This window comes from Balaenoptera acutorostrata, chromosome 2, assembly GCF_949987535.1.
Source record: "Balaenoptera acutorostrata chromosome 2, mBalAcu1.1, whole genome shotgun sequence".
In the NCBI taxonomy this organism is placed as follows: Eukaryota; Metazoa; Chordata; class Mammalia; order Artiodactyla; family Balaenopteridae; genus Balaenoptera; species Balaenoptera acutorostrata.
Window position 1 is genome coordinate 163388257 of NC_080065.1, and position 27151 is coordinate 163415407.

A 27151-nucleotide genomic window follows, 5' to 3' on the forward strand; every position below is an offset into this window, starting at 1 on the left:
TTGGCAGATTATTAGCTATATGTGGAAGCTTTGATAAAACAGGCCAGGCTTTTAGCAATGTGTTAAATTTCAGATTTAAGAAAAATCCTCTCCTACTCGCCATTTGTTGAACACTGCCCTTTATTTCCATTGTTATTCATTGCCATGGAGCCCAATTACTCCTTTGTTTTCTTATTCACATTTAGTCCACATTATCACAAATAAAAATCACAAGGATACCATTACCCTTCAACACTTCCCCAATGTATAAATCCTAATTTGCATTAAATCCTTGAAGCAACATACATTGCAGTGAATGAAACGTCCTTCTGTAAAAAGTACTGTAAATAATGAAAGAATTTTCAGCTCAATATATATACACGAATTTACATACAGTTAAACTGACCAAGGTGCTTTTCTACACCCTAGGTATACATATTCAATATGCTTAGAATAATAGTTATTTGAAAGGAATATAATCTTTGAACATAAAACAGTTTAAGAAAAAAAACTTCTATAAATTCACGTATCTGTTTTGCTATTGACCCACTGATGGAGAAATTTTACGTACCATAAATAATGGGAAAATTTAGTTAATGAACGCTGCTGATACTTAGTGTAGTTCTCAAAGGCTGAAAACCTTTCCCAAAAATCAGTATCTGAAACCTGTCTCTTTAGGAAAAACAGTCAAAGCTTTAACTGTTTTCAGTCTAGTATAAGAAAGCTTTGAAACAAGTTAACTCTAAGCACTCAAGGAAAACTATTTTTAAAACGGGGGGGGGGGGGACAAGAGGAGGACCTTAATTTTCAACAATATCGGCCTGAGAAATAACTCTATAAGAGAATGTCTGAGTATCTTTAAAAAGAGAGAAAAAAAGTAATTTAAAATGTTGGAAGTCCACAAACTGAGCATAGCAGTAAAAAGGACTTGAGGGAAAATTTAATGAAAAATAAAAAACTGCAAGCAAATTATTTGATCAAAACACAGACACACACACACACACACACATACATGCACACACACTGCAGGCAGTCATTCAGCATTATATGCTAGCTGGCTTTGTATTTTCTTTTAAAATATAATCATAACTTCTTAATGTATAAAACAATAAGGCTCTCAAGGTACTCATGAAAAATTCTTATCAAATTTCACTCTAGAGTTAGTGATACTAGGCATGTTAAATCAGGAATCAACACATGCTATTTTCCATAGCAGGAACTATATAAATTACAAGCTCTTCCATGTTTTTGTTATTAGGTTTGGTACACTTAAAAATAAGCGGTATTCTACATCGAGTGCTCTAACGCAACGGTTTTTATATCTTTCAGAATTTATAATTCATCTCCATGCTCAATCCTTACAAACAAACACAAAAGCACCTGCAATTGCTATTTACTGTCTAGCACAATAAAATTGTATTTGTTCTGTTTTTGAATTCATAGGTTTTGCTTTATGAAGTTTTCAGAAAGAAGCAACTTTATTATATTTTCATTGTTACTCATGATTTTAGCTTAAAGATCATTCATTTTAACACAACATCCTGCTATATTCTCATTTGGGTTGTTCTATTTATCTCAAAGGTAGACTTATATATTACCATTACAAAACAATAACTATTTGCATAATACTTCATGATTTTACATCTATTAAAAACACATCACAGGGAGCCTGAGGATGCATTCAGTAGCTTGTCATTCACCACTTCGAGAACCTTCAGAACTGAACAAGGGGGAGGGTGACATTTTGCTAAAGGCAGAAGAAATGAATATAAATAAGAAACTCTGAAGTTTTAAAAATAGAAAAGAAAAATTTAAAAATGCAAACAAAAATATGATCATATGCATAAACAAGATAATTTCAATTTTTAAAACTCCATGTTCTCTATACAGAGCAAGGTGTTTGGAGATTTATGTATCTTCTATTATGATACCCATTGAAATTATCTAAAACTGTGCTACAAAAATAAAGAAAATTACCATCTTCTTGCTAGATTTTATAAATATCATATTAAAATTGTGCCTATTTACATAATTCAGCTTTTCCTCAGCCTTGTGAAACAATCTGAGTATCATTTCTTTATTATTCTAGACTTAACCCTATAAATGTGCATATTAAGAATGTTTCAGAGGGAGATAATAATGATCTAACATGTTCAGAAATTACACTGTCTCATAACTTCTTCTTGGTAAAGCAATTACAAAGAAAATTGTTTACATCTTCTGTATTTTCTTCCATAACCACCAGTCCAGATAAAAAAAAATACCGAATGCTGTTATGTCACCTCTAGTCCAAATGCTCATAGCACTTGAAGCTTTTTGTAAGCAATATGCTTCTATACTAAACACATATCCCTGAGCCAACACCTACCTAATTTAACAGTTTTAAATGTAGTTTCAAATGCAGCGTAATACCATCTTAAACACACACACACACACGGAGTGTGCAGAAAAGGAAGGAGGGGGAGAGCCAGAAATGGAGCACGTTGTTGTTTTTCATTCATGCAGTATAGTGACGTCAGTGTCTGCAGCAGCGGCAGGAGCCTTGACCTGTGGAGGCTACAATCCACTGAAGTCAGAACCTTGCAGAATTCAAAAGAAACTGAGTAGATAATTGTTTGAAAAATTGTTCAACTGTTCATAGCATGAATTTTAAATAGATAAGTAAAAAGAATAGATTAGTTGTATCGTTTTAACTTAGGTAGAGAGGAGCAAGGTGGGATGTGGAGAAGTAACAGAAAGGTAATATCATCAGGGAACCGGGGGCAGAAGAGCCTACATTCAAAATCATTTCAATGGAAGAAACTGACAAAAGCACCTGGTGTTAAAAACAGCAGAAAGGCCTCTTCTATTCCCAATACAAGTTCTCTGATGCAAATCTGTCTCCTGAACAACCAGATTCAGAGAAGTGTTTTCCTCATGATTGCGTTAAAATTGCATTCAACTCAGATGTGACATACTACAACAAAGAGGACGGTTTAAGCCTGGTCACAAATTTCATTAAAACTACTTGATGATGGACCTTGTAATTCCTAAGCAATTAAGACTTCTGAAGGATGCAGAAAAACAAGTTGTACTACAATCTGTTGTAAGATGTGTTTATCAACAAAGGGGAGGAGGTACTAGATGAGCAATATATTGTTGCAGCAATTGCTGAAACTACTCACTATGCCCGCAAACCCTCTGAACACAGTCTTTCTGCAGTGCTTATATTATGGCTCTTACATTAGTCCCTAAAAGAAAATCCCAAAACTCAATCTATGTACTGTTGAAACTAAATCACTCAAAAATTTATGTAACTGCTGCCTTCTTTTCATTCTGTTACCTCTCATTTCATACAGTTCTAGAAAATGTGCAAAGGAGTTGCATATGGCATTAATCTGTTAGAAAACGGTGGCCTTTTCTATAAAATACAGCCAAAGATGTGTGTTCAGTTGTGGTCATTATTAGGGCGATCACGTTGTTTTCATTCATTCATTCAGGATTTGCTGGAGGATGTCAGTTTCTGCAGCGGGCTGGACCTGGGGGAGGAGTGGGGGAGCAAATGCCTTCCGGTGCATACTGATTACAGGATGCATTTCTCGGTGCTCCTGGACACATACCACTGCACTACATCCTACCCTGCCTCACCATCAGGTGGTCTGAAAACAAGGGCCTTAGCAACATGCTAATTACACGTCAGAAATATTAACACAAAACACCAAAACTGCAATCTATCTTAACACAATCACTTTCTCCAAGTCTAAGACCTTCATCAAGAAAACTCCATTAAAAAAATTGCACATACCCCATAAACATTGCACAGGCTCCACAGTGATTCCCTTCCAAGCAGAGAGTTTCCCCCTCGGTATGATCGGTTCTCTGCACAACGCAGCAGCAGCATCTGTAGCCCTAGCGTGGCATCTAATAACATGAGCTCCTCCTCCCTCCCTTAGGAGCTTTACATCCCTGTTTTGGCTAAACTTCCTCTTCTCCCCCAGGACTAAACTAGATCATTCACCGTGTCCCTAAACATAAACCAAACCACACCAAAACACAAAACATTAAGGGAAGCCGACAGCATCCACCAGCTCACCATTACCTTTGACACCTAAGAAAAACGAATAGAAGGGAAAAGGGGAGCACACTCCACAAATAGGTCCTTAGAAATTTACCATGAAAGTCTTGAGTTGGGCATAAACTGTTTCCAGTGCAGTACCGCCGTGATGCATGTGACTATATAGAGAAAAGAGGGAGCCCCCCCCCAAAAAAAAAAGCCAAACCAAACACTGTACACTTCAATTGCACATCCAAAACTGTCCCCTCTACACACCCAACAGGATATCCTTACATCATAACTGGTGCCTCCACCTCCCCACCCCCAAAAAAGAAAACAAAAATTATCCCGATAGGCACAGACACTTTATAGGAACTTTGTAGGAAAGCACAAAGAGGCTGTAGAGATTACAACCACCACCTTACCTGTTGCCGGAGAGTTTGTGTGCGTGTTGTTTTTAAGTGTTTCGCCCAGCTCCTCCTTCCCCCACTACAAACAGCAAACACATGAGTGAGCTAATCAGCTCTTAAACTGAAAAACCTTTCGATCCAGGCGAATGATGGAAGATAAAAGCTGAGGGGCGGCAGGAGGGTCAAATAAAAGTTGCTCCGCAGTTCGCTCATCCAAGCCCCGCAGCGACCGCAGGGGGGTGAGGTTCCCAAAGCCACTTTCATACCTTCGATAATGCACTAGCAAAGAGAAGCCCGGAGAGGCTGAAGTTTCCACGGAGGGCACCGTCGGGGAGACGCAGCCCGGGAGGACGCAAGGGTTGGGCTCGCTACCTCTGCACACGGGCGAGCCGGGGCTCCGGCGCTCAGGTGAGTTGCTCCTCCGGTGGCTCTCTGGGGACCGTCTCGGGTGGCCCTTGGCCCGCGGCGCCTGCTCGGTTGGGGCCGCGGTCGGCGGCGGCGTCGGGCTGGGCAGGCTGGGGCCGCGAGCCGCGCCGGGCCCCGGGAGTGTGCCCAGCGACGCGGCGGCGGCGGGCGGGCGCGTGGGACTGTGTTGGCTGCCCCGCAGGAGCTGGTAGGGCACCGTGGCGCGGATGGGCTGCAGCAGCCGGCCGGCTCCCGCAACCGGGGCGCAGTTCACGCCGCCGCCGCCGCCGCCGCCGCCGCCTCTGCCACCGCGGCCGCCGCTGCCACCGCCGCCCGCACCGTTCCCGCTCCCGGCGGCAGCAGTGGCGGGCGGGGAACCCGCGGCGCTGCGCCGCATCCTCTGCGGCGGGGGATGAGGAGTCTGAGAGGAACTGGAAGAGGAGGAGGCAGTGCACATGTTGGCTCCGCGGGCCCTGGACGATGCCGGCCAACACCGAGGCGCGGAGCGGGAGGCGCGCGAGCGTGTGGGAGCCGGCGCGCTAGTGCGTGCGAGCGTGTAAGGGGGAGGGGCGGGGGGATCGTGGAGGGGGAGGAGTCTCTCGGCTCCCCCTGCGCAACGCGCACCCCCGCCGCCTCAGCGAGGGGGGGAGGGGAAGGCTGCGAAAACTAACGTCCAACGGCCCCAACCACCCGACCGGGCTCGGGGTGGCGGTTACGGCCGGGGCCTCGAGGAGCCGGGAGCCGCCGCCGCCGCCGCCCCGGGCCTCGCGCTGACACGGGAAAGGGGCAGCCGCCGGCATCACGCAGACTCGCGGGGCTGCACGCGCAGGAGAGCCCGGCAGCTGCAGGGAGGGCCGGGATCCCTGCTTCTGGGGACCTGGTAGGGGGAAAGGGCCTCGAGGTGCCTGGCTGAACGCGGAGCCGAGCCACCGCCTCCTCTGCCCGCTCCTCACTCCATAAGGCACCTAACCCCGCAACCCGTACCCCGCCCCCTGCACCGCCTCCCGGCGCTCGGGGCGGGCAGATGACGCAACGAGAATTCCCATTGTCTCCGTCACTCTCCACCAGAACGCGAGTGATTGGTTTCCGGGTAGGAGTGAGAGGAGCATCTGCCAACGAAAGTGGGCGTCCTACTTTGGAGGCGGGATACGAAGGAGCGAAGGCGGAGAAAGGGGCTGTGCGTTCAAGGAGGGGCGTGAGAGTTGACAGGCTTTGAGGTGAGAGGGGGACCGTGATTGGGCTGCCCTGGGACAGTGGGTCCGTGTGTGTCCTGCGCGTACCCCGACACCCACAGACGCGCACGCCCAGGGAAGCAGGCTGTGAGGGCTCCACCCTCCAGGGCCGTTTGTACCACTTGAGACAGAGGATACGTCAGGCAAACTTGACTTTCCAAGTACACCTGTTCTGGTGGTGGGATGTTTGAGAAGAATCCATCCCTTCCCCACTAATTTTAGGAATCTGAGTTTCTGTGTTGAGTAGACTAATTAAAAGAATGTAAGGCCATCAGAAGCAATGTCTGGGGGTTGGATTGAACACTGGGTGGATACTTTTACAGTTATCCTATGGAGTGAAAAGAGATCATCAAATCTTCTGTTCCAAGACAATAACTCTGAATTGCAGGGGTCAACAAGGAATTGTCCATCATTGCACCGTCAGTTAAATGGAGGCGTAATGGAGGGCACGCCCTGTTGTCTTTTCCCAGAAGCAGATGGCCTCTTGGGAGAAATAATACCAGACTTGATGTAACAATCCACTGGGGTAAATTTAGTTTTTATTCTGCAGTGGAACTGAAGAGAAACTAAGATTTTGGATGACTGTCAGGAACCGAAGTTTACCCCACAGTAAACCAAGGTTTGAAACATTAAGCAGGAACAGTTGATTGAAGGGTCCAAATCAGATACCCTCCATTCGTTTCCATGAGAGAAAAAAGAAGTGGGAGATCAGATTGGTCTACTCTTGGTGTCTGCCCACACTGACAAGCTTCCTCTGATTTCAGGCACTAAATGCAGGGGTCAGTTTCACTTAGAGGAGCCATCCCTCTCAGCTTCATTGTGCCCTCAGAACAGAAAGCATACTAGGTTCTGTAAAAAGTGGATGAAACCACTTTTTCTGTAAAATGCAAGAATTGCACCCATGAATACTAGTGACAGTTCCTCACTTTATCACATAGTAGAATAACAGCTAACATTTACTGAGCATTTCATGTGTCAGCCACTGTTGTAAGAATGTTTTATGTGTTAATTCCTTCAATCCTCCTATAATCCACAAGGTACGATACTACTATTATCCCCATTGTGTTCACATGTATTTGCTTTCCAGAATAACATATATTAAATATAAATGCAGTAAAAACTTTACTCTTTTAAATTTAGTATAATTGACCTATTGTGTTATTTTTTCCATCTGAAATGAAAGATTTCCTCATTCATTAGGAAATTGCCTTCCTTCATGGGGAAAAAGAATGATAAATGGCTTCTTTCTGATGAGTTTTTCAGAATATCAAGAACAAAAATTGACGGATTAAAATATGTGAAGTGTTTAAAAATGCTGGTAAATTGCCAAGTTGTCGATTTGATTAGAGCATGGTTTCATAATAGAAATGTTATCTCTGGCCACTCCTAAATAAAAGTATGTAACGACCCCAACACTTTAGATTACAGTAATTCTAAATTTATACCAAGCCACAGTCCTAATGATCAATACCTGATTTGGATCTAAAACAACCTACCTAGCCATGTGTTAAAGTCTTTCTGTGTTTGTTCAAAACTGCCAACGCCAACTTAAATCAGACAACCAAAACAAATCTAAATGACGCACACAGAGAACTAGTATGATCTTAAAATACTATTTTCAGTTGCTCATAAGTCACCATGACCTATTTGGAGGTTCAATCACCTTCTCTTTACTAAATATATCTTGGTTGCCTCTTAAACCTTTGTTCTCATGAAATAAATACTGATCTTTATGTGTAAGGAATTCAGTCTCCAAACAAATCAAAGGTGGGCTAAAATCAACTAAACCCAGTATCGGCTTTCCAATGTCCATTTGTTGAGTTCTTAAGAGTATTTTATTCTTAGTGAGTTTGGGAGTGGGCTCCAAGGGTATGAAAAGAAGCTTTAGGAAAACATACCCCTCAGTAAATTGGGACCCCCCTTAGAAGGAAGTGTGGATTGCTGGGCGAGAAGAGCATACCCGACTGTGCTAGCTATGGGATGGCTAGGTCCCGTGCAGATTATCTCTATTTGTTGAATACAAGTGTAACATAATCCCTGGAAATTCTATATATGTTAATGTTGGTAATGACCTCTTTACTATGTTGACCTACCTAGAAGAAGACAACACTGAAAGCGCAATTTGGTGGCATGGGAAATACCTTTGTTCTCAGTAACCCGTGTCTTGGCTGTTTGTGGAACAAGATTCCACCGTTAGCTAATCTGAAGTAGAACGATTACACTTACTTCTTGGTTCATGTATGGTAATGGACTATACTTTAGGTTGCATTAAAACTTGGAATCATTGGCTACCTCTGATTAATATGTAGCCCCATGTGAAGAGAGAATGAGATAACTAACGGGCCTACAGAGCTACCAAAACCTGCCTCTTCTAGTTTCATCCAGGTTTGCCAGGGGATGCATCCAAGCCCCAACCAAATCTAAGAGGCAGTCCAGGCTGTCAGTATCAGAAATGAGGTCACGGCTGAGAGAGAACACTAAACAGATCTGCACTGATGTTCATCTTCAGCTGATTAAACTCTCTTGTAGGTGGATTCTTTAGAGCAGCAACAAAAAGAGCCTTGCCTGAATTTTTGTCCCTGGCAGATGCTTACAGTAAAACTCCTTACTGCTTGTGACAGGCTATGTGCACCTTTGCACTAGGTGTTCCCTCTGCCTGAGCAGTTCCTACCCCAGTTACCCACATGGCTTGCTCCCTCATTTCCTCCAGTCTTCACTCAGATGTCATCACCTTCACAATGAAAGCTTTTCTGAAAACTCTTTTTTAAAATTGCAAGCACCCCCTAGATGTTCCCTACTCTCTTCCTTTTTTTTTTTCCCCAGAGCACACATCACCACCTACCTATTGTATATTTTAATTATTTTTTGTTCTGTCCGTGTAGAATGTAAGAGCCATGAAGGCAAGACTTTTTATCTGTTTTATTACTGCTGACTCTCCACAATAGTGCTTGGTACCTGGTAGACAATATTTGCTCAATGTTGTTGAAAAGAGTAGCAAATTTTAACCAGTGCTTGTCCCATGAACTAAACTGTGCCTTTCATCAGAAAAAAAAAAAAATGGATAATAAGAAGTATATCACTGTTGCAAAGCCATAGCCACAGAGTAGAAAAATGTTCCATGTGGCTTTTTAAACTAAACAGATATTCGCACTGGGGCCAGCATTCAAAAGGGAAGCATATCTTGTATTATGATCCTTATACAGGCAAAGTGAAAAATACTAGTCCTAAGAGGGGTGGGATAAGGAGGGCGGGAGGGAGGGTGATACGAGAGGGAGGAGATATGGGAACATATGTATCTGTATAACTGATTCACTTTGTTATAAAGCAGAAACTAACACCATTGTAAAGCAATTAGATTCCAATAAAGATGTTTAAAAAAAAAATACTAGTCCTAGTGGCTCTTGGAGGCTCATCAGATGTTGAAAATGGAAACTGAAATTGGTAATGGAGAAAAGGCAGTTGAAATTTGCAGGAAAAAAAAATAACCAACTGAAACTGACAGAGAAGGACAGTTGAGGAGGATCCCTTACAGAGTGACATCTGCTGGTATGTAGTTAGTTCTCTCTCTCTGTTAGGAGCAATTCTCAAGAGGCCTGTGTAAGGAAACTGAAAAATATATATATTTAATTAAGTAGAAAGGAACATTTCATGTAAATAATAAATATTTTACTTTGTTTCTTTCCCCCCCAGCTTTATTGAGATGTAATCGACATAAAAGATTGTGTAAGTTGAAGGCGTGTAATGTAATGATTTGATATGGGTATTTAGTGCAAAATGATTAACACGATAAGGTTACTTAACACATCCATCACCTCACATAGTTATAAACCTTTTTTATGATGAGAACTTTTAAATTCTATTCTCTTAGTAGCTTTTAAATATACAATATACTGTCGTTAACTATAGTCACCATGCTGTACATTACGTCCCTGAACTTATTCATCTTATAACTTGAAGTTCGTACCATTGACCACCCTCACCCATTTCTCCCACTCCCCAGCCCCTGCTCCTATTCTCTGTTCATATGAGTTTGGATTTTTTTCGATTCCACATGTAAGTGAGATCATATAGTATTTGTCTTTCTCCATCTGACTTACTTCACGTATCATAATGCCCTCAAGGTTCATGCATGTCATCACAAATGGCAGGATTTCCTTCTTTTTATGGATGAATAATATTCCATTGTGTATATATACCACAATTTTTTTCCATTCATCCATCAGTGGACACTTGGGTTATTTTCATATCTTGGCTGTTGTAAATAGTGCTGCAATGAACATGGGAATGCACATATCTCTTTGAGATATTGATTTCCTTTCCTTCAGATATATACCCAGAAGTGGGATTGCTGGATCATATGGTAGTTCTATTTTTAAGTTTTTGAGGAACCTCCATAATGTTCTACATAGTGGCTGCACGAGTTTACAATCCCGTCAACAGTGCACAAGGGTTCCCATGTCTCTATATCCTCACTAGTACTTATTATTGCTTAACTTGTTGATAATAGCCATTCTAACAAGTGTGAGGTGGTATCTCATTTCGGTTTTAATTTGTATTTCTCTGATGATTAGTGATGTTGAGCACCTTTTCATATACCTGTTGACCGTTTGAATATCTTCTTTGGAAAAAATGTCTACTCAGATCCTTTGCCCATTTTTAATGGGATTGTTTTGGTTTTTTGCTATTGCATGAGTTGCTTATATATTTTGGATATGAACCCCTTATCAAATATGTTGTTTGCAAATATTTCTCCCATTCTGTGGGTGGTCTTTTCGTTTTTGTTGATTGTTTCTTTTGCTGTGCAGAAGGCTTTTTAGTTTGATGTAGTTTCACTTGTTGATTTTTGCTTTTGTTGTGATGCTTTGGGTGTCAGAACCATAAAATCCTTGATAAGACTAATGTCAAGGAGCTTTTCCCTATGCTTTTTTTTTTTTTTTTTAAAGATTTAACTTTATTTATTTTTGGCTGGGATGGGTCTTCGTTGCTGTGCACAGGCTTTCTCTAGCTGTGGCGAGCAGGGGCTATTCCTCATTGCGGTGCACGGGCTCCTCCTTGTGGTGGCTCCTCTTGTTGAGGAGCACAGGCTCTAGGCGTGTGGGCTTCAGTAGTTGCGGCGCGTGGGCTCAGTAGTTGTGGCACACAGGCTCTAGAGCACAGGCTCAGTAGTTGTGTTGCACGGGCTTAGTTGCTCCGCGGCACGTGGGATCTTCCCGGACCAGGAATTGAACCCGTGTCCCCTGCATGGACAGGCAGATTCTTATCCACTGCGCCGCCAGGGAAGTCCCTATGCTTTGTTTTTAAAAGAAGTTCAGAAGAGGCAAGAGAAAGAGGGGGTATCTTGTTTTTTAAGTGATAAATATCAAAAGAGTATGCATGCAATTATTCCTGCCTGGATAGAAAATAGTGATGAGGACCACCAATTGTTCAGCTTTCATCTCCACAGCAGTTCCTATCGCCAACTATGATGCCAGGGGCACATCCCCTAGGCTGATGCATAAGTAGAGTTTTATCATTTAACTAAACGACTGTATTGAACAAAGCCAACACATTCCGAGGCTAAATCAAGATTTGGGGGCCAGAAACCTGCAAATATTCTCTCTTTGCTGTGACATTTCATTTGTTTTAGTTCCAAACATGGTGTCAACAGTACATGAGAGCAGTAGTGGTCCTATGAAGAGACTGTGCTTGATTATCATAATACTATTTTTTTTAAGTGAGAGTTTGGAGTGATTAAAATGTGTCGATTAATTTCCTCCTCTGTGACTGAATTTTACTTTTTACCATATAAGTGTGTTGAGTGACTGCTGTTAAGGTGCAATCAACTCATCAGCAGCGCTTGACTAGAGAAGTTATTAAAATTATTTTAAACTTTTTATAGCACAGTGTCCTACCAAGCATCCTATTGAGAAGGTTTCCAGTGTCCTACCAAGCATCCTATTGAAAAGGTTCATATTAATATATTTAATAGGCCTACATGAGCATTTAATAGCAATAATACTAGCATCAGGCCTTAGTAACTCCTCATCAAGTCACTTATTAAATGCCTTCAAAGTGCGACGCTCTTGTATACTCTGTAAGAGATCCTTGTTTTCATACTTTGGTAAATTGTAGTCTCTCAGAGGTAAAAAGGTAATTTCTACAGATAAAGGTAGAAACCATGTCTAAACACAGGTCTTCCATAAGAGAGGTGCAAATAAAGCCAATGGAAGCAATGGGAGGGAAAGATCATTTTTGAGGAAAGGCTTCAGGAAAGAAGAGTATGAGGAAATCTTGTCACTAGGGATACACAGGCTGTGTTAGGAGATGATCGAGCAGTGTGCCTCGACTGATGGTAAATGGAAGATAAGTCTTGGTCTGTTGATGACATGTCATGGAGGTTGCCAGGCAAGGCTTGCCCTTTATCGAGTATGCAGGGAGGAGCTGTTGAAGATTCTTGAGCGGGTGGGGAGAACATGAATGGAGCTGGGCTTTTTGAATATTCATGCAAGAATAGTTTACAACCTGGATGGAGACTGTAAACTGGAAGATGATTTAGTAGACTTTGAGAATAGTCCATGGGAGTTTAGGTAATGAGAGTTAGGAGAATGATAGGGGACATGGAGGGGAGGAAAAGATGCAGGTGATACTCCTTCTTAGCTGATGGACCTTGAAAGTAGGACGTCAGACAACTCTGAAGCTTCAGGCTTGGATGCCTAAGAGGATAGTGGTGGCTTTAACAGGAATAGGGAGCCAAGAGAAGGAGCAGGTTTGGGAGAAGATAATGAGCTCATCTATAAATAAGAGAACCAGAGGATATTCAAGTGGAGACAGTTTTTTCCTTTGTTTTATTGAGATATAATTGACATATAGCACTGTATAAGTTGAAGGTGTACAGCGTAAAGACTTGACTTACCTATAGTATGAAATGTTTACCGTAACTAGTTGAGTTAACATTCATCATCTGATTTTGATACAAGGGGAAAAAAGAGAAAAAAACTCGTTTGGAGTTTTTAAGAGCAGTTTTTAAATGATAGTTGAGAAGAGCATAGGTATGGTTTGGGGGGTTATCCATGTACATATGATAGTTGAAGCCATGGGCACAAATGAAGTTGGCGAGGGAGAAAAATATAGAAATAAAGAAAAAGAGGATCAAGGCGAAAATTTTGAGAAATTATACATTAGTGGAGGAGGAAAAGTAAGCACATAAACAATCCAAAGAAAACAAAACTAGGAAAGAAGGCAGAAGGGAAGAACTTCTTAATTAAAGAATTTGGTGTCTCAGAGGATGTTTGGTAGATGTCTGTGGGATATCTGGGAGCTCACGTCCCCTTCTCTAAGATCTAATCCTCCGCCAACACACAGAGAGTTTGGGCCTGACAGCTATGTTTGTACAATTTGACCTTGTTCTTCTGACCATGGTTGGTTTGACCTGAGTTCGATAACTGACCAAAGCTGCACCAATCAGGTTTTCTCCCCTGGGAATTTGGAATTAAGAAATACAATGTTATTCTATTAAGGGCATGAACTGGGTGATCACAGAAACCTGTGTATGGGGTGGCCATCTTCTGTCACAGAAACAGAAAAGTGGAGGAAACCTGCCTTCTGAAAGAAACGAATGACAATCAAAATGAGAACAGATGACCTGAGAGCGAGAGAGAGAGAAACTTACAGAAAATCAAAATGAGAACAGATGACCTGAGAGTGAGAGAGAGAGCGAAACTGAGAGTATGCTCATTTTCCCATGACGACTATTTTCTGTCTTATCCCTTTTCTTCAATCTTCTAAAACCATCCCCACACCTGCCTACCCTGATGCGACTCCAGTATATTCCTACCATCAAATCTACAAATCTTTTGGCATTTGGACCCATCTCTCCTTTCTTTCTTCCTCTCCTGTCAAAAGCCATTCCTCTACTTATGATTTAAATTCCTTCCCCTCTTCTTAGGGGTTTCATTTCTTCAGTTATTCCCTTCCTCTTGTTCATCATCAAATTCTTGATTATCCTCAATATGTATAAACATGCTCCATCCTAACATTTAGAAAAAAACAAAGATTCTTATGCTATCCCTTTCCATCTGTAATACTAATTCTCTGATCCCTTCACAGCAAACCTTCTTGAGAGAGATGTCTACAGGTTAACTCTGATTTCCTATTCAATCTACTCGAATCTGACTTCCACCCCCACCACGCCAATGAAAACTGCTAATCCATGTTGTCAACAGCCTACATATTGCTGGACCCAGTGGATGTTCCTTGAACCTCATCCTACTCCAACTTTTAGCAGTTTTCAACACAGTTGGTCAGGCTCAACTTCTTGAAAACCAAATCTCTTCTATTGGCTGGTCTGTCTCCTAAATCTCTAACCACTGCTGTTCAGTGACCTTCAGGGGTTTTTCCTCCTCTACTGCCCTCTAAAAACTGGGCTCTATTCTCTGCTTTCTTGTCTGTGAACTCACCTTCTTGGTAATCTCAGTCATTCCCATAGCTTTAAATACTAAAAATGGTAACAAATTCGCAAATTAATCTCTTTAGCCTAGACATTTCCTCCAAAATCTGTATTCAGATATTCATTTGTCTGTATGACATGTCAAGTCTCCGTGAATATCTGAAATTAATGTATCTGAAATAGAACTAAACTCTCAATTTCTATCAACCTGCTTTCCTCCCCTCACTATTAAAAAGAAATTCTATCTTTACTTTTTCCCACTTCAGTAAATGTTATCACCATTCACCCAGTTATTGTAAACAAGACAACCCAGGCAATATTCTTGATTTTTCCCTCTCCTTCCCTCCCCAACTCTAACCTATCAGCTGGTCCTCTTATTTGCTCCTCGTGAATAGATGTGTAGTCCATCCACTTCTCTTCATCTCCTCTGCTACTACATTAAACCAAACTGCCATCATCTCTTACCTGAGCTATTGCTGTAGCTGCCAACTGGTCTTCTACCTTCTACTCTTGCCTCCTTTCATCTATTTTCTGCTCATCAGTCAGGGTAAACCTGGAAATACATCGGACCCTGTTGTTTCCTGCTTAAATCAGTTCAATGTTTTCCAATTAGTTTGCCATGAGATCCAAATTCCTTTAAATACTTAAAAGGCCTGGCCTGCTCTGGCTTCTGCCTCCTTCTCCAACCTTACCTCCCTCTATTCTCCCCCTCACCCTTTATGTTCCAGCCACAGTGGCCTCCTTTCACTTCCCCCGAAACAGCACTGCAGGGTCTGCACACAGGTGTATCCTCAGCCTAAAGCACTCCTTCCGCAGCCCCAATCCTCAGTTGCCCTGAGTGGCTCCCTCCCATTCTTCAGATCTCAGTTTAAATGCCTTGTCTTCAGAGTATCCTTTCTGAGTCCTTCCCTATCACTAATAACCTATAATAATGTATCATTAGGTCAGTTTGTTTCATCTGTAGTGCTCATTATACGTTGTTAATACACAATTGTTTTCCTGTTTATATAAGCCTTCCCCACTAGATTATAAGGTCTCTCAAGGCAGGGACCTTGTCTCTTCTGTTGACTACTTGGTCACTGAACACCTAGGAGTGCCTGGAATATAGCAGGTGCCCGAGAATTATTTGTTAAAACTTTATTGGTTACTGATAGCTTCCTAGTTCCTGATGCTAATCCCTGTGCAGCCCTATTATACTTTCTGTGAGAGAGTTTCTTTGGTCTTATATTACCCTCCCCCTTGCTGTTTCAATCATTTGAATAGGTTTCTGTTCTTATAGTTAAATGATCACTAATTGATAAAGTCTTTAAAAGGATGTGGTGATCAGCAATGTCAAAAGCTGTTAGATGGGGAAGAAGGTTAAGGGCTAAGCAAAGTCATTGGATCTCATCACTGGAAATCTTCACACCAATAGTGTCCATAAAATGTGGCTCTGTGGAAGCCAGGGTACAGTTGGGTTGATGAGAAGGGTGAGAAGATGAACGCAAGTAATGTAGAATTCTGTTTTTGAGAAATTTGACAGTAAACATAAGACATGAAGTAAAATGGGATCTTCGGGTTCATCAGACTCCAAGGAAGTATATGTTGCTTTAGTTTAAAAAGCAGAGGGAAGAAACGTCTACTGATATGCCAATAGAAGCCAAAAGAGAAAAAAATGAAGTTGGAATGAGGAGGACTAATAGATTTAGTTTCCATGAGGCAGTAGAGGATTTGATCAAGAGCACAAGTTTGACAAAACGGGACAATGTTTCCCCCTCCATTTACAGGAAGAAGGGACGTTAAGAGAGTGAAGGTAAAGAAAAAATTTATGTAGAGCAAAGGAAGTTGAGCATGGCCATTTGAGGAGGTAGCAATGTCATCTACAACTGGTTGTCAAGGGGAATCTCTGGAAAGACTTTTCCAGACCACACCTCCATCCCTATACTCCATGACCTCCCCACCCAAGATGGTAGATGCCCTCCACTGCAACTGCCGCAGAGACTCACTGCTGCTGAGGGCCACAGTGGTTGGTGGGAATGTGCCTTTCTTAGGTGGGGTGGAACAGAAAAAAAGCCTGCGATCACTGAGGAGAGGGGTAGTCAGAAGGGAATATTGGGGTTTGAAGGGCTCTGACATCATGAGGAATACGACAAGGACATAGAATTGTTTTCCAAACATATATCTCATCAGGCATTCTTGGGGCCCTTCTAAAAATACAGATTTCAGCCTCATTCCCTAGAGAGTCTAATTCAGCAGGTCTGGGAGCAGGAGGGGCAGGATTGTACAATTTTTAACAAGTTCCCCAGGTGATGTTTATGATTTGGCCAATTTGGGAAACAGTGGATTAAAAATGATTAAAAGTTCACTAAGTTTAATTGCAGGCCCCACATATTTTCTCAGTGTTTAGCCAAATACAAAGATTTGTGGATAACTGACGTCAATTCGTGGAAATTACCCAAAGAAAACAGTTTTCAGTGGATTGGTATCTAATTCTATGGTTCCAAATAATCTGCAGCGATATTTAAAATGTAAGACTAGTTTATGGATATTTCTTTATAGAGAATTTCATTGAGGAAAAGGTAAATGGAATGGACCAGCTAACAGTTATTATTCATAATATAATAACAAACTCAGATGTTTTAAAGCCTGTTCTGCTTCTAGTTTGCTTACCTCCCAAATTAATAAGCTAAACATAATAAAACTCTAAGAATGTAACTTGATCTTACCCATTCCTAACATTCTTAAAGGAGGTCTTTAGCCCAATAGCACTAGAGCTTCTGAGAGCAGATTCAGATCCATTTAAAATATTTTTTCCATTCCTTCCCAGGAAGAGTTATTTGTATTGATATACAACAGTTGGGCCCCAGACCACTTACTGGGACCACAGGGCCTCACTAATTTGTACCAGTTTTCCTCTATTCTAGTTGGTCCTGACCATCAGGTATAAATGAGTGCTAAATCAATATTAGCTGATACTTCCCCAGCTGTGGGAAGTATGGAAACCCTATCACATGAGCAAACACAGCCCTTCTTGGCTACATTTAAAATAAGGTGGTTATTATTACACTGTATGGGGAAAAGGCTTTTTTTTTTTTTTTTAAAGAAATCTCATGCCACCTTAATTTGCATTAACTTGATAGACTGATATCAATAGTCAGAATCAATTTTCAATTGTTATAGTTTCCCTACCACCGTTCACACTTCCTTCATTCTTTCAGGGAGCCTTCTTCTGCCTTCCTATTTCTTCCCACCTCCAGCCATGCCATATACCCCACACCATTTTTCCTTTCTAGTACTACTTACTCATCGGGTTGAGTAGAGAAGCCAAAGGTGACTTAGTTTACATACCTGCTTTAATTGCTCACCTTGGGTGGAGCAGTGTCTTAAATAAACTTCACTTTTGCCACAGCACCATTACTCAGTAAGGTATTTATACAAGTGTCACTTAATCCCATGAAAATAAACAAGGCACTTAAACTTGTTATTGAAAAAGAAGCTTTAGGCTTTAGCTGCCCACTCTCCTTACTCAAGGGCCAATCTCACCTCACTTATTCTTAGAAAACTTTTCAGCAGTTTTCCTTAAAGAAAATCAGGCAGAGCAAAGTACTGTGAGTCAGGTTTAAGCTACCCTTACCTTTGAAAGAAAGGGTTCCTTTGTTAATTATCAATAACAAGGAATCTTGTCATTTCTCCCAATATTTCCAAGTCATAGCTACTCATAGCGGAGCTATGCATTCAATGCATTCCTAAATATTGAAAGCATATATGTTCAGTATTTAACCAGAGATGAAAACAGAAACAAATATTTAACATTCCAAAGAAATGGTGCAACTCTACATGATTTTTTATTTTCTATATCCTGAACTGTATAGAAATTTCATAGTATTTTTAAAGTACTTTCATAAATATGACCTTTTTGCTTGTGATCATTCTATGAGGTAGTTATACTATTTCCATTTTTCAGATGGGAAAATTGAGGCTTGAAGCCTTGGCCAGGGTCACAGCACATGAGAGATTCAGAGCTGGGAATCAGCTCTCCTGACTCCAGGCCCAGTGTTTTCCCCTCTATAAAAATTGCCTTTATAGCAGGACAGTCAGGGATATGTTCACTCAGTAATAGAGAAGTATGGATCTTTTCCACCCCTAGTCATTGAAGGACCTATGAGCTGATAGTGTATGTGAGAGAGGACACTTCCTGCCTGAAAGATTGATGACTTACATTCAGAGCAACCTGATATTGCACTCTGATAGGAGAAGAACCTGTGTAAATCGTCCTAATTGCTTAAAACATCCAGAGTTCCCAATAGGAAGACAGGGTGTGGTAATTATATATCTTGCTTTTGGCTTATCTTCTCCATATCCTCACCCTCACAGATGTCTTTCAAACATTGGTAATTACAGCTTTCAGAGCCAAAGCCTACAAACTCATAATCCACACAGATGACATACTAAAATCTACTCAAATATGTAAGGCTGAAGAAAGTTTCAGTGCTACTGGACTCACATTAAAAAAAAACTGCTTACAAAAGAGGTAGCCTTTATTTCTATGTCACTACTGCCTAGATGTGTAATGGTTTCTTGTTGATCTGTGAGGGTGCATATTAACTCATTTACCTCTAAATGTAATCAGTAACTTAAGAATAAAGTACACATGCAGATGACAAGACCATATGATTAAAAGCAAATAGTCTGACATTGGAAAACGAATCCAAATTAATGTAACTAACTTGAAACAATGAAGGAACTGCTTCTAAGCAAGAGGAAGAATCAGTATCAAGAAATAAATGCAACACAGGAAAGCAGTTGTCCTTGTCATGCTGGCCTATAAATGGAACCTGAGTTAATAACATCATAATCTCTAAAGAATTCAGCAAGTTCTTGCTATAGTGGCAATGAGATAATATATAAAGTATGGTGGAATTTCCCACCATCTGTATCACTGGCGAGCCCAATGGTAATTGGAATGGTTCAATGTCCCACAGTTTTTAAGGGAAATCGTTTTAGGAGGAGTCACATTTCTAGATGAAGACACATTAACCCAATGATTTCAAAGACTATGGCTTGGGTCTGGTATCACATTTCAAGACCAAGAATTAGCACCTCAGTTACTTACTAAGTGAAAGATACTCCAAAGATAATTGATAAGAAAACGGCTCAGAAATATGAGTGGGATTTTAAACAACTAAACTTGTTTGTCTCCCACTCTGATTGAATCCAGAAGTATTTATTTAGGGGAGCAAAAAATCCAGATGACTTGGAAGCAAATGTTTCTGTTCGTTGAAGAATAAGGATGTCTTCTGCCAAATGCAGCCATTTCCAAACGCAATGAAGGACTATGGCTCATATATCAATCCTGCCCCTTCCTAGCTCGGCCCTCATTCTCTGACCATCTTCTCCGAATTCCCTTGCAGGATTCCCTTCAGGACCATTGCTAATTCATGCCTTCTGGAATCCACCTTCCTCATAACTATTGAGGCTTTTCCCACCTTTTCAGAAAAAAGTTTGCCCTGGGTGATATACATAAATCTTTGCCCAGCCTCAACCAGCTTGCTTTCTAGCTAACAGGTTTATCTGTGGCCCCAGGGGGCAGGATAGTGTGAGAGAGGGGCCTCAAAAGACCATTACCTTTCAGTACACAGCTAGGTAAACTAATTCCACCAAAGATCACAGGTTTCTATATTTCCTTGAATATGCTTTTTTTTTTAAAACGTCATCAAAATTTCACGTTTTAAATATTTTTTTTAAAGGAATTCCTTTTATTTTTTAATTATTTATTTATTTATTTTTGGCTGTGTTGGGTCTTCGTTTCTGTGCAAGGGCTTTCTCTAGTTGCGGCAAGCGGGGGCCACTCTTCATGGTGGTGCACGGGCCTCTCACTATCGCGGCCTCTCTTGTTGCGGAGCACAAGCTCCAGACGTGCAGGCTCAGTAGTTGTGGCTCACAGGCCTAGTTGCTCCGCGGCATGTGGGATCTTCCCAGACCAGGGCTTGAACCCGTGTCCCCTGCAATGGCGGGCAGATTCTCAACCACTGCGCCACTAGGGAAGCCCAGGATTTGTACTGTATTGCTAACAAAGAGACTGCATTTCTCCTCTGATGAATGTGCACAAGAAAGCATGCTGTCCCCGGTGATCGTTGGGTACCGTCTCATGATCCTGAGGGAAGCCATCCTATCCTTCTGGTTACGTGATACAGTGGGTTTCCTTATTGTTTAGGCCAGTTTTATTTGGAGTTTCAATTTTTACAGTGAAAAGTTGTCATAACTCTTTCTGTTCTAGGGGGTTTTTTTTGTTTGTTTTGTTTTTGTCAATTCCTGTTGGGTATTATTTGTATTGTTGATGTGGCAAGAACTCTACTGAGATATAGTCTTCTTGTCTTTATATTATGAATATATCTCTAAGTTTATCACTTATCATTTACTCCTTACTCTTGTTTAATATAGAGAAGATTATAATTTAAGTCTATTAAATACATCAGTGTGTTTCTGCATGATGTATTCCATTGCTTTTACTTTTATTCATTCATTCATTAGAGTGTGTGTGTGTGTGTGTGTGTGTGTGTGTGTGTGTGTGTGTACTACAAGGTGCCAAGTACTACGAGAGGCAATAAGACTATTTATTGTGAGACAAGAAAGACACAGCCCCTGCCCTCGTGGAGTTCATATCCTGGTGGGGGATTGAGAATATGTTAGACGTTCACTGAAAAGCCACACAAGTGTGTGTAAGCTACTAAAGGATAGAGGCTACAGAGGGAAGGACCCAGTCTAGGAGCGCTTTCATAGGAGGGTTAGGTCTAGTTAGGGAAGTCAGGGGAAGCTTTCCTGGGGAAGTGGTGACTGAGCTAAGAATGATAAAGAGGACTTAGGTAGTGGGCTAAGAGCATTACAGGCAGTGGAAAGAGCAGGTCCAAATGTCCTGCTCAGGGGCAAGCACAGGAAACAGGAAGGACTGAAAGAATGTAGAACATGGTCCACATCCTCAGAGGGGCCTGGCGTAAGTGAAGGCGGAAGGTTGAAGGGTGGGAAGTGGGGGATGCTGACCACGCAGGGCCAGTAAGTCCATGTTAAGGAGTTGTGTCTCCTTCCTAAGATCTATGGGAAATCACTGAAGGTGTCATCTTTGACAACCACATTACTTTTACCTCCAAACATCCAATCTCATAACAAGTCCTAACAACTTTGCTTTCTAAATATCTCTTCAATCTATCCACTTCAATCCATCCACTTCTGTTCATCATTACCAACACTTCCTCAGCCCATTCTATCATCATTTGTGTCTGGACTAGGGGAATAGCGTCCTCAATGATCTATTTGCACCTACTGTTGCCCCACTCCAATCCATTCCTGCACAGTTATGGGAAGACAGGCCTGACCTTGATACCATTTGATGACACAGAAAACACTGAAAGAGGACCAGTTTGTTTTTCATTAGTCTTGTTCTTGAGAGGTTGTGGAGTGGGCAGTTCATGAGTTTAATCTTGGACCTGCTGAGTTTTAAATATCCCTGGGATGTCCTAGAGAAGAAGCCAAGCCGGAGGTGTCTGTTAGGTAGATATCTTCTGCCTCCCCATCTAGAGCCACTCTCCACCCATCTCTACGCTGATCCCTGCCCGGAGACATTGACGTGTGTGGGATGTCAAGATTCCATGTATCCCCAGCACCTGCTCCCGTGTGCTCTGCCTTCTAGTTGCGTTCAGCCCATAGGAGGTACATGAAGGAAGAAGCGTGAAGGCTGAGTATTTACTCGATACGATATACATCCTGCATCATCTCTTCCTCTTCCCCACCTCCTCCTCTTTCCACCCTGCCTCCTTGAAGCCCTCTTCCTCTGCCTCCTGCTCCTCCTGCTCTTCTTCCTCCCACCTCTTCCTCTTTTTTTCTCTCTCGAATCCAGTAATCATTTCCACCTCCTCCTTTTTTTAAAAATTAATTAAGTAATTTTTGGCTGGGTTGGATCTTTGCTGCGCCCGGGCTTTCTCTAGTCGTGGTAAGTGGGGGCTACTCTTCGTTGCAGTGAGTGGGCTTCTCATTTCGGTGGCTTCTCTTGTTGCAGAGCACGGGTTCTAGGTGCCCGGTCTTCAGAAGTTGCGGCACGTGGGCTTCAGTAGTTGCGGCACGTGGGCTCAGTAGTTGTGGCTCGCGGGCTCTAGAGTGCAGGCTGAGTAGTTGTGGCGCACAGGCTCAGTTGCTCCGTGGCATGTGGGATCTTTCCGGACCAGGGCTTGAACCCCTGCACTGGCAGGTGGATTCTTAACCACTGAGCCACCAGGGAAGTCCCTAACCTCCTCCTTTAAGCCTAGGCAGTAAAAGCTCCCTGAGATGCTGGACTACTGTCCTCTGTTGTTTTCCCCAAACCCTTTGCAAATGATCTCTTGACTACAGTCTCCTTAATTACGGTACATTTGAGTGTGCCACCTTTCTCTTTCAGGGATTCTGACTTATACTGATAGGTAAGAAATGCCTGGGGGAGAGTTACATTTGAGTCACCTGAGTAGAGGTGGTAATTGGAGCCGTGGGTAAATGTGAATATCTTGGGAGACAGTGTAGAGAAGGAATGGGCCCTGAGGAACTCAAACATGTAATGGCTTTCAAAGGACGATAATCTTGCAAAGGAATTGGAGAAGTAGCAACCAAAGTGAGGTGAAAAATCAGGGCAGTGTGTGTCATAGAAGTCAAAGGAAGCAAAGGGAAGAAAAAGAGTGTTGGTAGTCAAGATTATCAGTTGGTCCTGCAAAGTCATTGGATTTAGTGACTTATACCATCGTGAATCTGTTACATATTTTCTGTGCTCCCTCTGAACAATGATTTAATTTTTTTTACATTAACTTCTCTATAATTGATTTTAGGTAAATACAGTCAGATTTGTTTTAGAACGTATTTTAAGGTAAAAAATTAACTACCCTTCCTTAACCATTATTCCAACATTATTTATTTTATACTTTCTCTATTACCATTATTTCCTCCAACATTCACTGTTTCCAAAAATATGAAGAGATGTTTGAGCACTTTCTGCTAGATGTATAAGAGCTTTCTATTTGACTGTATCATAGTGGTTCAACGGTTGTCTCTTTAGCATTCATTTTAAAATGTATCCATTAGAACAAGTCTGACCTCTTAATTTTAATTTTCAGAATTCTATTATCAATAGCCCCATTTATTCTTCCAGATAAACTTTATATTTTTTTAACATCTTTATTGGAGTATAATTGCTTTACTATGGTGTGTTAGTTTCTGCTTTATAACAAAGTGAATCAGTTATACATATACATATGTCCCCACATCTCTTCCCTCTTGCATCTCCAGATAAACTTTAGAACCATTTTATCAATTAAAAAAGACTTCATTGTGATTTTTTTCAAGACCGTGAGACATAGATGGCCAACCAGAGTTCCTAAGGTTCAGTGTATGTAACTGTTGCCGCCGCTTAAGCCTGCCAAAGCAGTGGTACGGCTGCTGCCCTTGTATTTGCTACCTCTAGAAACATTCTTGCCAGTAGTGGCAGCAGCGGGACTCAATTACCCTCTTTTCACACTCCCTCCAGAAGCTCCAGATGGCGTCTTCCGTGGGCAACGTGGCCGACAGCACAGACCCAACGAAACGTATGCTTTCCTTCCAAGGGTTAGCAGAGTTGACACAGCGAGCCTATCAGGCGGGAGATTTTGAGGCAGCTGAGAGACACTGCATGCAGCTCTGGAGACAAGAGCCAGACAATACTGGTGTACTTTTATTACTTTCATCTATACACTTCCGGTGTCGAAGGCTGGACGGATCTGCCCGCTTTAGTAGTCTGGCAATTAAAAAGAACCCTCTTCTGGCAGAAGCCTATTCGAATTTGGGGAATGTGTACAAGGAAAGCGGGCAGTTGCAGGAAGCAATCGAGCATTACCGGCATGCGTTGCATCTCAAACCAGATTTCATCGATGGTTATATTAACCTGGCAGCCGCTTTGGTAGCAGCAGGCGACATGGAAGGGGCAGTACAAGCTTACGCCTCTGCTCTTCAGTACAATCCTGATCTGTACTGTGTTTGCAGTGACCTGGGGAACCTGCTCAAAGCCCTGGGTCGCGTGGAAGAAGCCAAGGCATGTTATTTGAAAGCAATTGAGACGCAACCGAACTTTGCAGTAGCTTGGAGTAATCTTGGCTGTGTTTTCAATGCACAAGGGGCGATTTGGCTTGCAATTCATCACTTTGAAAAGGCTGTCACCCATGACCCCAATTTTCTGGATGCTTATATCAATTTAGGAAATGTCTTCAAAGAGGCACGGATTTTTGAACGAGCTGTGGCAGCTTACCTTCGTGCCCTAAGCTTGAGTCCAAATCATGCAGTGGTACATGGCAGCCTGGCTTGTGTATACTATGAGCAAGGCCTGATAGATCTGGCAATAGACACCTACAGGCGAGCTATTGAATTGCAACCACACTTCCCGGACGCTTACTGCAACCTAGCCAACGCTCTCAAAGAGAAGGGCAGTGTTGCCGAAGCAGAAGATTGTTATAATACAGCTCTCTGGCTGTGTCCCACCCATGCAGACTCTCTGAATAACCTAGCCAATACCAAGCGAGAACAGGGAAACACTGAAGAGGCAGTTCGCTTGTATTGTAAAGCATTAGAAGTCTTCCCAGAGTTTGCTGCTGCCCATTCAAATTTAGCAAGTGTATTGCAGCAGCAGGGAAAAGTGCAGGAAGCTCTGATGCATTATAAGGAGGCTATTCGAATCAGTCCTACCTTTGCCGAGGCCTACTGTAATATGGGAAACACTCTAACGGGGATGCAGGATGTTCAGGGAGCCTTGCAGTGTTATACCCGTGCCATTCAGATTGACCCTGCATTTGCGGAAGCCCACAGCAATCTGGCTTCCATTCACCAGGATTCAGGGAATATTCCAGAAGCAATTGCTTCTTATCGCACTGCTCTGAAGCTTCAACCTGATTTTCCTGACGCGTATTGTAATCTGGCTCATTGCCTGCAGACTGTCTGTGACTGGACAGACTATGATGAGCGCATGAAGAGGTTGGTCAGCGTTGTGGCTGACCAGTTAGAGAAGAACAGGTTGCCTTCCGTGCAGCCTCATCACAGCATGTTATATCCTCTTCCTCACGGCGTCAGGAAGGCTATTGCCGAGAGGCATGGGCACCTCTGCCTGGATAACATCAGTGTCCTTCATAAACCACCATATGAACATCCAAAGGACTTGAAGCTCAGTGATGGTCGACTGCGTGTAGGATACGTGAGTTCTGACTTTGGGAACCATCCTACTTCTCATCTTATGCAGTCTATTCCAGGCATGCACAATCGTGATAAATTTGAGGTATTCTGTTATGCCCTGAGCCCAGATGATGGCACAAACTTCCGAGCGAAGGTGATGGCAGAAGCCGATCATTTCGTTGATCTTTCTCAGATTCCATGCGATGGAAAAGCAGCTGATCGCATCCATCAAGATGGTATACACATCCTTGTAAATATGAATGGTTATACCAGGGGTGCTCGAAATGAACTCTTTGCTCTCAGGCCAGCTCCTCTTCAGGCAATGTGGCTGGGGTACCCTGGGACTAGTGGCGCACTTTTCATGGATTATATCATCACTGATCAGGAAACTTCACCTGCTGAAGTTGCTGAGCAGTATTCTGAGAAACTGGCTTATATGCCCCATACTTTCTTTATTGGTGATCATGCTAATATGTTCCCTCACCTGAAGGAAAAAGCAGTCATCGATTTTAAGTCCAATGGGCACATTTATGACAATCGAATCGTGCTGAATGGCATCGACCTCAAAGCATTTCTTGATAGTCTACCAGATGTGAAAATTGTCAAGATGAAATGTCCTGATGGAGGAAACAACACTGACAGCAGTAATATAGCTCTCAATATGCCTGTCATTCCTATGAATACGATTGCAGAAGCAGTTATTGAAATGATTAACAGAGGACAAATTCAGATAACAATTAATGGATTCAGTATTAGCAATGGACTGGCAACTACCCAGATCAACAATAAGGCTGCCACTGGAGAGGAGGTTCCCCGTACCATTATTGTAACCACACGTTCTCAGTACGGGTTACCGGAAGATGCCATTGTGTACTGTAACTTTAATCAGTTATATAAAATTGACCCATCTACTTTGCAGATGTGGGCAAATATTCTGAAGCGTGTTCCCAATAGCGTACTGTGGCTGTTGCGTTTCCCAGCAGTAGGAGAACCTAATATTCAACAGTACGTGCAAAATATGGGCCTTCCCCAGAACCGTATCATTTTTTCACCAGTTGCTCCTAAAGAGGAACATGTTCGGAGAGGCCAGCTGGCTGATGTCTGCTTGGACACTCCACTCTGTAATGGACACACCACAGGGATGGATGTCCTTTGGTCGGGGACACCCATGGTGACTATGCCAGGAGAGACTCTTGCTTCCCGAGTTGCAGCTTCCCAGCTCACTTGTTTAGGCTGTCTTGAGCTTATTGCTAAAAATAGACAAGAGTATGAAGACATAGCTGTGAAACTGGGAACTGATCTAGAATACCTGAAGAGAATTCGTGGCAAAGTCTGGAAGCAGAGAATATCTCGCCCTCTGTTCAACACCAAACAATACACAATGGAACTAGAGCAGCTCTATCTACAGATGTGGGAGCATTATGCAGCTGGCAACAAACCTGATCACATGATGAAGCCTGTTGTAGTCACTGAGTCGGCCTAA

At 42.3% G+C, this 27151-nt stretch overlaps 1 protein-coding gene across 1 annotated transcript; it reads left to right on the plus strand.

Annotated features, from left to right (window-relative positions):
- Positions 1-5983: 5983 nt before the first annotated feature.
- LOC130707362 (UDP-N-acetylglucosamine--peptide N-acetylglucosaminyltransferase 110 kDa subunit-like) lies at positions 5984-27151 on the plus strand. Its single transcript, XM_057541593.1, has 2 exons — positions 5984-6044; positions 24002-27151. The coding sequence occupies exon 2, from the start codon at positions 24011-24013 to the stop codon at positions 27149-27151; it is 3141 nt and encodes a 1046-aa protein (XP_057397576.1). The 5' UTR covers positions 5984-6044; positions 24002-24010.